Here is a 12,329-nt window from a genome sequence, read left to right on the forward strand (position 1 = left end):
CAAGCAAGTTCAGTAATTACATAGAAACTCTCTTGCTGACTTGCTACCTCTACGAGTAAACTAAACTAACCTCTTTGTTCATAGAAAATATTGAAGTAAGAATTTTCTTTCTTGAATAAACATATTGTTATTCTTTAAATAACTGTTTCTATTTGCGAGTATCACATGAGAATGTAAGTTAAATCATTGGCTTACATAGTAAGATTGTTATAGCTGAACTTTTCAGTTTTTTAATCCTAGATGTACTCATAAGGTCTGGTACTTGGTTCTAGCTTTTTGCTCTTCATATGATGATGATCTATCTCGGGTAACATTCCCAGATACTGTTCCCAACAACTGGCTGAATTCAAGCATGTAAAGATGTACTACTCATATCATCACCTCCCTCTTTATTTTACTATTTTTTAAAATTTATTTTGGCAGGATTTAAGTCGGCATGCAGTCTTGTATTCAGCCACCCAACATTCTCAGACTAGACCTTACTACTTCCCATTTCTCTCTTGAGCTTTCTCTACCCTAAGATACCTCCTACTGACAGCATATGATACATTTTCATTCAACAAGAGTCATTCATTCACATAAAATATCTATACTAGCAAAGACACATCTATACAAATTTGCTCATGGTTTTAACAACCATAATCCTACAATATTTCTGTATTGAGGACTCATGTCAGGAAATCTTACAGTTTCTACTCTGCCTTTTGAGTTCATATTCAACTGGGATTAACTTTACTTTGCATTCTTCTAGGGTTAATAAAAAAAAAATTATGAGGTATACACTAGGAAATTTATTCAGGTTTGTTCACTCTTTTCTCTAATGATTATTTTTATCACAACTACCTCCAGCATCAATGCAGTTACCTAAGTGGCAGAAACTATTAACATGTTCCAATAAACAACAAAATAACCTGTACTGGCTATGAATTCAACATATATGTGCTGTTAGTTCAGCTATTTTGGCATTCATATAAAAGTTTGTAAAATACATATAAAGTAATAAATGATGGAATTAATTCTAAGGTGGTTTCTCTGGAAACATGTAAACAGTATTTAAACTGGCTAGTTTACTTTCAACTATTTTGCCCAGCCAACTGTAACACAATTACAACCAAAGCAGAACCAGCTTTTATGAACAACTGAACCCAACTTATCCATAGCTTAAAATAGTCTAACCCCCAACTGCTCTTTTTTCCCCCCAGTCAGTCACCATTACAACCTTGACCTAACCTCAAACAAGTATTATCTCTATCCTCCAGTGCATAAGAAACATAAAAGTAGAATGGCTAGCAACATGGTCAACTCTCTTCAGACTATATAGGGGAAGGGGTGCAGAAACAAACAATAAGGAAACAGATGTGAAGATATTCATTCACATATCAAATGAGAATAGGAAATGCATTTGCACAAATACACACAGAAATTTGGGAACAGGTATTGTTGAATCGTTAGCAAATTTATTTTGCAGTTGCGTGGTCATGTGTTCAGTCTCACTTCACTGCACCCTCCTTCCATAACTGCAAGTCAGATTTATTAGATCTGACATATTGAGCCCCGTCAGATGAGCAGTACATAGAATTTAAAGAGTCAGCTTTATTACACAATGTCACAGTGATTCTGCTTGAGGATCACTGTGTCAAATACTCAACCACTTACTCTATAATTCAATAAATTGGTAGTTGATTGAGCATCTAAACTCATTGTTGATATCAATGTAATATCCATATTTGCTTACTTAATACAGAAACCCATATATATGTTGGTGCAGACATGACTGTATGGTAAGAAGCTTGCTTCCCAACCACATGGTTCCAGGTTCAGTCCCACTACATGACACCTTGGACAAATGTCAGGCTAACCAAAGCCTTGTGAGTGGATTTGGTAGACGGAAACTGAAAGAAGCTCACACATGTGTGTGTGACCACTGCTTGACAACTGGTGTTGGTGTGTTTACTTCCCTTTAACTTAACAGTTCAGCAAAAGAAATCAATAGAATAAGTACCAAGCTTAAAAAAAGAAAAGTAGTTGGGTCAATTCATTCAATTAAAAATTCTTCAAGGAGATGCAGTCTAATGACTGAAACAAGTAAAAGATAAAAGATACTAGCACACACAATTTACAAAAATAATAATAATAATAAATTTTTATATAGGCATATGAGAACATAAATTTTATTCTGGTATATGCTTGGTACTTGTTTGATCAACTTCATCAGAAGAAAAAATAAAGTCAAATCAGCTCTGGATAAAGAGGTTGAAGTTCCTGTTCATTTGAGCACTATACTGTATTACCTGTACTGAGCTTATTTTACTTTCACCTTCTTCTTCTTTGGCTGTCTGTCAAAGGTTAATGTTGACTGTTCTTGTTCAGCAGTCATCTCTGACAGGCTTGCATGTGGGCTACAAGAGCTTATTTTAATCTGCTGTAGGTGAAGCTACTTGGTGTAATGGAGAAGTGACACCTCACATGTGCTCTTTCATTTTCCTTCTGTTGTTTCTCCTCAATGGCTGGAATTACAAGCATCAGCAATTGGTGTATTCATAGTGCTGTATGATGGTCTCTTCCTAGGTGTCTGGCAAGATGCCAAAGTTCTTCATATGCCTCTTCAGCACATCCCTGTATCAGAACCTTTGGCCACCACAGCTCCACTTGCCCCAACACAGTTCAGCATAGAAAACTGCCTTTGGGACCCTGCGTTCTCCATCCTGCAAACATGTCTTACTTTGTGCAGCTGCGATGAGGTAATGAGGGCCTCCACACTAACTGCACCAGCAAATTGCAGGACTTTTACATATATAGAGGTGGAACCATGGCGGTTTGGTAAGAAATTTGCTACTCAACTACATGGTGCTGGGTTTAGTCTCACAAGCGTCTTCTACTGTAGCCCTGAGCTGACCAAAACCTTATGAGTGGATTTGGTAGACAGAAACTGAACGAAGTCCATCATAAATATATGTAAGCGTGTGTGTTATTGTCGCCTTGCCTTGACATTGTGATACTTGTAAATGAGTGTCACCATCATGTTGCAGTGTTCTTCATTATAAAACATCTGTAAAAACATGCCTGGCCATGGGGTAATTCCTGTATTTCATTGTCATGCCAGAAATTTGGATCCGCTGATTTTATAGTAGTTATCTCCCTTGTTTGCCTCTGTTTAGATTTGAACACTCCTGAAAGGAGAATAAACACACTTGTACATACATGCCACACAATATATATGTATAGATAGATATATGCAATGTGCTTCTGTACAGTTTCCATCAACCAAATTTCACTTATTGGTAAACTTGCGACTATAGTAAGATGCACTTATCCAAGGTATCACACAGCGGAATTGATCCTGAAACTTTTTGATTGTGAAGCAAACTTTTAAACCATAGAGTAATGCTTGCATCGATCATACCTTTGAAAATGAATAAACTCCACTGCTATGACATACATTCTTTTCTCATTTATGAAGTCCAAACACACACACACACAGCAACAATAAAAAAGAAACCAAAGCACCAATTTGTGTTAATGCATTTCTTCTATTTCATGAGCTACCTATATCCTAACACAGAAAGAAGTTATTTCTCTCATATCTATTATGGTAATCTAATTTTTTTTTAAATAAATAAAAATCAAAACAGTTCTCTCACTGTAACCCTAGGTTGCAGTCAGGGGAAATAGATTATCTGTTTCATTTGTCTGACAGTGATACATTTAGACTTACGAGAGCAAACTTTGCCTTTCTGAAGTGCAAATTACCTTTCAACATTTTGAAATAAATGTAGCCAAAGGTAAATATACTAGGAAGGCATCAGCTAGCTTATCATTTCCAATGTATACCTGACTCGCTTAAAAAGTTTATATGTATAAACATTGGATATAGGTCACAAGAGTTGTAAACAAGCTGTCCCTTAGTGTATACAAACTTCTTATAAGCATTTCAATATTTTTGTTCTTGACCCATGCAAACATGGAAAATTGAGCATAAAAATGAGGAATTATTAGGATATTCTGAGTAAATAGAAATGAGATGCCTCTAGTTTGAAACTTTTGTTTTGTCATTTATGAGACCTATTTAAGTTGAAATCACAAAATCACATTCTTTTGGTTATCAGGTTGAAATAGCAATCCTTTGGCTGTCAATAAATGAGACCCAGTTAGGTTACCGTTGTGATCTTAGTTTCTCAAACTTCTAAATTCTTTCTTGGGATTTTAAAGCAACACTCACATGGTTTCTGGTTCAGTTCCACTATGTATCATCTTGGGCTAGTATCTTCTACTATAAACCTGGGCCAATCAAAGCCTTGTTGGTGGCTTTGGTTGATGGAAACTAAAAGAAATTTGTTTGTGTGTGCTGGTCTTGATGTACAATAGTTCTAAATGAGCATCACTGTCATACAAACTTTGTCCTTCATGTTGAATCTTACATGAAAATATTCCAGTCTTGCAGAAGCATTACCTTGCTTGGAAACAGCTGAAGATTGGTAACAGGAAGGGAATCTAAACAGAAAACTTTTCCATGCAAACCTGGAAAAGTGAACTTTAAAACAAAGTTGATGACATTAATGATAATATTGACATAAATAATTTCTTTGTATTCTTGTTTCGTTTCAGTACGGCAAAAAGGTAAAGAATTGATTGATTTCATCCAGGATGATGAGAGGCTAAGAGATGAACGGAAGAAAGCTAAAAAAACAAAAGACAAGTACATTGGAATGGCCAGTGACAGCCATGGTATCAGATATAGTAAGTTCTCAAGACAAGGTCTTTACTCTCTTTTATGCTTTATTTAAAAAAAATTTTTTTTTATACTGTTAAGAAAATAAAACTTACACTGTCAGAGACGACTCAGAAAAAATGCTAAGTTAGATACTTCACTTTTCTGAGTACAAATTTTTTTGTTGCTTCAAGGAACTGATAATCTTAATATCAGAAATTATAATACTAACCCTATTCTAACTTTGACAGATATCAGCTTTCTGCCATGTCAAAATAAATATGAATTTGAAATAACTTGCTTAGTTATGTAAACATACCTGTTAAGTTCACCACAGTCTGGATCTGTGATTTACATTTCTTTTTCACTTCCATTCTGTGGTTATTGCCCTCTGGAAAGATAGGATCATTATTTCTTACTTTCCTCCATTTAAAATCTGAAACTTTGAGACTACTTGTATTTTAAAAATTAGTTTGAAGTTTAGAAGTAAGTTCCTGGCAAATTATGTCCTTTTGCTAAATCCTGCTCTTCTCAAGTGATCACACTAATATTGAGATAGGTTTTCATTGATACATATTATTCATATTCAACTGCTGCTATTTAGATTTTGTTCATTAACTGAACACATGCTTCTGATCACCTAATAAGAAGTCCTATGATTTTTTCCAAAACTATTTGAACCCCTGGTTTTATTAAGCAGCTAGAACTGCTTCTCTAAAATAGGTATAATTGTCAAAATTGCATTTTTGGCTACCTATGAAGCTGAAGCTCTGTTACTATAAATGAAATTGTTATCATCATTACCATTATTAATGCTGTGATTGATTTGTTATTTATTAAATCACTGCAGTCGTGGAAATGATTGCTTGAATGCCTTATCTTTGGGATGTGACTTCATCCATCCATCTTTCAGATTCTTCTGGGGTTGACTTGACCTTTCATCTGATTAGTATTGATAAAATAATACTAGTCATGTACAAGGTTTGATTTAATTAACTATTTCTATAGTCTACAAGTTCATGGCCTTGTACTAGTATGAGAAATCATTATTATTAGTGTGGTAAAGTCACAGAAAGGATAGACTGCCAGACTTGTGATATTCATAAAATCCAGAATCCAAGAAAACTAGTGTTTATCTGCCTAGACAAAAATATTTCAGTAAAATTCATAAATTTGGATAAGTTTATATGCTATGGAAATGAAACTGCTGTCATTTAAAGCAAAGCTCTTCAGAAAGTCAAGATGTCTTTATTTCTTATGAAAGGCTTCACTTATTCAATTTGCTTAAAACTTATCCAATTTGTGAGTTTCACTAAAATCACCTACTATATATATCTTTTGAGGTATCCTCTCTTATTCCAACATCATTATTATTATATTTTCTCGAGTCACCCATGATTTCAAGTGATGGTCTGAACTATAGACATTTGGTACTGCTAGTTTTTTATTGACTACTTCTGTATTTTAAAACCTGTGGCCCCTTCTATAGTTTATTGTGGAGAATGCAGATATGTTGGTTGATATAGTCCCAGATAACTGAGAAGCCAGTAATTTGTGTGTTGCATACATAACAATGGCACTTAACTCTGAATGGCCAAACCCACCAAACTTTCAGTATGGACCATGGGTTTTATGTGATTCATTGCTTTAAGTAGTGACAACACTGTAAAACTGGCAAGTGTTTTTTGTTTTCTTTTTTTATTCTACTGTGCTCAGTTAAATTCCTGCAACAAGGTGGTGTAACGGTTAGCATGGTTGCCTTCCAAGCAGTCGATCCGGGTCCGACTCCCGGCCGACGCATCCTTTCTTTTCTGTGCCGGTGGCACGTAAAAAGCACCCACTACACTCATGGAGTGGTTGGCGTTAGGAAGGGCATCCAGCCGTAGAAACATTGCCAGATCAAACTGGGCCTGGTGCAGCCTTCTGGCTTCCCAGACCCCAGTTGAACCGTCCAACCCATGCTAGCATGGAAAGCGGACGCTAAACGATGATGATGATGATGAAGGAAACCTTAATCTCATCAAAATGGAAGATAAACACTGGCTTAATAGGCCACAAATATCTGTAACTGGTCTCATAAATTTCTTATTACATAATAATCTTCATATGTTTGGTGAGTGGATGGCAGAATTGGCACAGCATTGGCCAAAATAGCTGATGCTGTTTAGTTCCAATTTTTTCTGTATTCAAATTCCACCCAAATCCACCTTTTCTTTGATCCTCCAAGAGTCAGTAAAATAGATACCAAATAAAACAAGCACTAGACTTGATGTAATTGATTGCTTGTTAAAGAAGGTAATGATTATCCTAGCTTTCCCATGATCAGTAACTGCAAAGAGTAAAAATATATATCAACAAAAATATTTTGTAAGACAATATTTTCTATTATTTTTTTCCCCCTTGTTATTGTTGTAACTGTTTGTCCCTCCTCTGTGTTTTTCTCTTTTGCTCTTTTCTTTCTTACTTTTCCACTATTATTGAAGGAGACCGTTATGATGAAGACTACCGCTCGACACCATCTGCAACGTCATCACACATTGGCAGGTTAGACGATATTGATGATTGGAATAGAGGCAAGAAGTCAGTTGCAAGTGAAGCAATAGATAAAGTAAAGGATCTCTGGCACCGTGCACATGGCAAGAAAAATATAGATGATGTTATAGACTATAGGTAAGACGTTCTTAATCGGGCTGGCAGGAAGGAAGGAAAGAAGGCAGGCAAGCAGGCAAACTTTTAACAAAAACAGAATTAAAACAAAAACTCTACCATCTCTCAGTAAGTTCCAACTGGCTGGTTTTTTTCTGTTGGTTGGTTGGCTAGCTGACTGGCTGATTAGTGGTTTAATTAACTCACTTGTTAATTCATTGGTTAATTTACTGACCAGTTCATTGCTTTTAAGGATTGGGGGCTAGTTTATTGCTGTTTGATATACTGAATGGTAATTTGATTATAACCTTCAAGCTGATTGGTTAGTTGCCTAGCTGACCAGCTGCTAATTAGCTTTGCAGTTAGCTAGCAACTTTTTGATTGGCTGGGCAACAAGCTGACTGACTTCTAGCTAGAGGTTTTTGGCTGACTAACTGATTAGTTGGTTATTTTACTGGTAACTCATCAATCTACTGGACTGTTTGGCTATTTTGCCAGTAGTTGGTTGATTGATTCTGTGATCAACTGACCAGTGGATTGGTTGGTGACCCAATTAACCCCTGAGCTGGTTGGTTACCTTGCTGACTTTTATTTGGACTGGCTGATCAGCCATATCACTTTGGTTGGCTAACTAACAGACTATACTGGCCAGTAGACTTCACCCGTTGACAGGTTCTTTCTTCATTGGGGATAATAGAAGGGGATACTTAAAAGAATTAATCTGAAAATTTATAAAATAATTAGAATTTTTTAAATGTTATTCTAAATTTAAAATGATACTAATTTATTTGAAAGAAATGCTAGTTTCTAAATGAGGTGGTGTTGATGATGGTGGTGTTGATGTTTGGATAATTACCAATCAGTGCTGAAGAATGATGATGAATGGTTGTGTCAGGGGATTTCATTAAGCTGCGTTTTGACATTTTGGAAGTGTGTGTGTGTATGTGTTGTGGATGGATGGTTTATCATGTTGAATATTTAGTTGCGTTTTTATTCTGAGGTAGAAAAAAAATCCCACCAGGAACAAACTTTGCCTTTTATATTGCAATCAGGTTGATAAAAACATAAAAAATAGTAATAGTAAAATCAGTTATAGTCACAACCTAATTTCCCTTAACAAACTAGTAAAGCCCTTGTATTAAGACAAAAGAACTATTCTCCCCCAATGTACATGTACATACATACGCAAATAGTGATACATGTGTAAATACACACACACACACACACACACACACATATATGTAATATTTAGTGTATGCAGGCATATACATATATGCATATTCATATAGAAATATTGTTTCTTCTCTAAAAAATTATATAGCCTGAAGAAAAGTGAGTGTAGTAGGGTTCTTGTGCAATGCCCATCACCTTTTTATGGTCTCCTTGCTTGATGGGATAAATAATAGCTGAGTGAAGTTAGTCCCTTTTCCTGGTCAGCTTATTGAAATCTTTCTGTATAGTAGTTTGAGGTTTGCATAGATTGCAATAGAGTTTTAATGACTTGTAGATTATTATATGACAGGGTGCAAAAGTGTGTATTGTCTGTTAATAAATACAATCTGCAATATTTATATATACAAAGCATACATTGTTTATATATATATATATATTGTTGAAGTTTACAGATAAACAAAATACGTAGACAGGTATATGAACAACAAGCAGATGTATTAGTTTGACATTTGAGAAAGAGAGAAAGACTTACATTTTGAGCCTTCACTCTACAACAGAAAGGAATATGATATATATATATATATATATATACATATACACACACACACACACTCATCAAACCCATGTTTCTCATTTATATGCATTCTATTATGCTGTTGATGGTCATGTCAGTAAGATACTCATCAACCAGCCCAGAGGTAGTCTTGTATGACTGGGGCGGCATTGGTTTTGTTCAAAGCCAAGATATTTGTTTATCAACAAACCAGTTTGTCCTACTCTCGCAAGTAGCATCTGCAACACTGTTGTAGAAGATAAAAGTCCCCTATCCACTAGGAAATTTCATTTCACTTGCTTAATATTACTAGAAGCCTGGAGATAGTGCTGCTCTATAAGATCCTTGTATATTTGGAAATTAATAGCTTTGTATTTCAAGGTATGTTACAGTTTCTAGTTACTTTATTTATAAATTTTATAGCTATAGAGAAAAAAGAATAATATTTTAACTTTGAGTCTTCAAGAATCTAAAATTAAAAAATAAGCAAATTGGCTTCTGGCATCTTTCAAATTGTATCTTTATCCATCTTTCAGTTTTTAAAATTAAGATTTTTGTTTTGTGTTTGGTTAGTTTTGAAATAGGTAGGTGTTTCATATTTCTCTTTGCTGGGTTTCAAAATCATATTCTTTCATGATCAACTGATTTTCAGGGTTTATATTGTATGTGTGTGTGTGTGTGTGTGTGTGTGTGTACAAGGGTAAGTCAAAACTTACATGCACTCTTGTTTCTTTAATTAAAACAAAAGCAGGGGTTGAACAATTACATCATTTTTCAACACAGTCTCCTTGCTTTTCGCTGCACCTTTTCCAACGGGTCACAAGTTTGTTTATTCCATCAGAGGAAAAGGTTTTTGGCTGGTCGTACAGCACTTTGTGCACCACTTCCTGTGCTTCTTCATTCATAGTAAATTGATGATCTCATAAGGGATGTATGAGTTGTCCAAAGAAGTGGTAGTCTAAAGGAGTGAGATCTGTCCTGTATGCAGGGTGTTCCAGCTACTTGAAACCCAATTTTTCAGTGTTTCAATGCTGTGGGCAGCCATATGTGGGTGTGCATTGTTGTGCAACAATAACATTTGCTTTGACAACAGACTTCAGCGCTTGGTGCAAATTGCTGGTTACACAGTAGCCTACAACGGTGACTGTTGATCCCTTTCCAAGTAATGTTCTGGTAGAGTCCCCTTGTCATCCCCAGAAATCACTTTTTCTGCAGAAGGTTGTGTCTTGAATTTCTTTTTCACTGGTGATTCAGGTGTTTCCACTTTATACTCTGCCTTTTGAATTTTGACTCAAAGTGATGAACCCAGGTCTCATCTGTGATTATTCTGTTCAAAAAGACTTCATCTTCATTGTTGTAGCAGTTGAGTAAGCATTGACATAAGCATCCACACAGTTGCACTTATGTGCTTTGGCAAGCTCTCTTGGCACCCATCTCACACAGACTTTATGGAAGGGAAGCTTGTTGTGGATGAGTTTGTATGCAGAATTATGACTGCTTTGCAAAGAATATTCCACTGCATTGATGGCCACTTGTCAGTTCACCAGAACCATCTCTTGTGCTTGTTGAATCTTCAAGTCAGTGCTAGAGGTTGATGGGCATCTTGCTCCTTCTGTGTGCTTTATACTTGTGAAGTCATTTTAAAAATTCTTGATCCATTCATACACACTTGTACATGGTAGAGCGCTGTCCTCATGCGGTACTGAAGGTCTGCAATGAATTTCAGCTTCAGACTCACTTTTAGACCAGAAAAATCAGATACTTCCTTGGTGCACTCTGCCAGTGGAGCAGGCATGTGAACTCTGTAACACAAGATAGTAAAGTGGACCAACCAAGGTCAAAATTCAGTTATATAACCATGAGAGTACTGTCTTTTAGCATGCAAGCACTTAAGGCATTGTGGCCAACCCAAAGAAAGTTTTGATGAGAGTGCAGATATGTTTGATTTGTATACACATGCACACAGATAGATAGATAGATAGATATGTGCACAAAATCACATGCAGACATATTTGCATGTGTATGTGCATATATATATATACACATACATAGATACATACACACACATACATTCACACAAACTTAAATATTCTTAACATACATTCAGTTATATATATTTAAATTAGAATGAAGGCTAACCTTATTGTTAGACTGAATTTGAAGTGTGAATTTGAGTGCTTCAAATGAAATAATTTTTTTCACTGTCAGACTTATACATTAAAGGATTGTTTCCTAGTATCATATGCTTTGTAGGCTGTTCTTTAAATTAATAATACCCTAATTGTTACTGTTTTAAGTATCACACTTTCAAAATATGTTTCCAGCAGGTCTCTTATTTATAGATGTCCTGTTTATATTACTTATCCCATTTCAATCGACTGTGGATATCATTGGTAGGCTGAACAAAGAAGGAAAGTAGACAAACACCTGTAAACTCTACAAAACTGGGGTTTTTTTGGGTTTTTTTTTTTTTTGCAATTCATTCCCCAAACCATCTCATTTGTTGTAAAACAGATTGCTTACAACATATTGTTTTTAAAAAAAAGCAAATAGGCAGTAGATTAACAAAATTTGCTACAAATGAGCAAATGCCACCCAGGTCAGTTTTGTTGTATTGTCTTGCAAGATTGATAACACACACACACACATATTAGAAGTACTAGAATCAGTTAAGTAAAACCTTGAAGATGGTTCTCCAACATGGTTGCACTCCAGTGGCTGAATCCATCGAAGAAATAAGAGAAAAACAACAGAAAAGAAATCCTTTTACATTAGATATTATATAATTTCTAACCTCTATTCTTGTTAACATTTCACCATCAAACTGTTTTGTTACTTTATAATGTTAATTAAAGGGCTGGCAGAGCTGCAGATGGCCAAATCAATCAGGTACTTAATTGTCAATCAACCCCCAGATTGAAGGCTTATAATCTGCTTTTAGTGTTACACTGTGCTATTTCTTTTAGCTGTAAATAGGTACTCCAAGATAGTAGAGTTCACTGCTCCAACAATGACTTAAATTAACTTGTAATTAATTAGCTTATAATACCAAGTTTAAAACCATATGCAAGTATGATAAAAAAAGGAGTTGTGTCCCACAAATCTTATCATTCTTTACAAGTATATCCTATCAGCTGCTAATTTTGCATTTTACTCAGAATTCAATTATATTAATCTTAATTGTACTAACAAAACTTATGAACTTGGTTTGATGATTTCATTTGTCAAAACTCTGGTTGCCATTTAGAA

The 12,329-nt window shown here is 35.3% G+C and overlaps 1 protein-coding gene across 7 annotated transcripts in view; it reads left to right on the plus strand.

Moving 5' to 3' along the window:
- The window catches only part of LOC115223885 (clathrin interactor 1), a 183,733-nt gene that overhangs the window by 100,656 nt on the left and 70,748 nt on the right, over positions 1-12,329 (plus strand). For 4 of the 7 annotated variants that reach the window (XM_029794642.2, XM_029794650.2, XM_029794601.2 and 1 more), the window contains exons 5-6: positions 4,606-4,737; positions 7,189-7,378. In XM_029794642.2, coding sequence (XP_029650502.1) covers positions 4,606-4,737; positions 7,189-7,378 — 322 coding nt within the window. The remainder of the gene's footprint in view (positions 1-4,605; positions 4,738-7,188; positions 7,379-12,329) is intronic. The other 3 variants (XM_029794626.2, XM_029794610.2, XM_029794633.2) reach the window with 3 other exon arrangements.

Source organism: Octopus sinensis, linkage group LG2 (genome assembly GCF_006345805.1).
Source record: "Octopus sinensis linkage group LG2, ASM634580v1, whole genome shotgun sequence".
In the NCBI taxonomy this organism is placed as follows: Eukaryota; Metazoa; Mollusca; class Cephalopoda; order Octopoda; family Octopodidae; genus Octopus; species Octopus sinensis.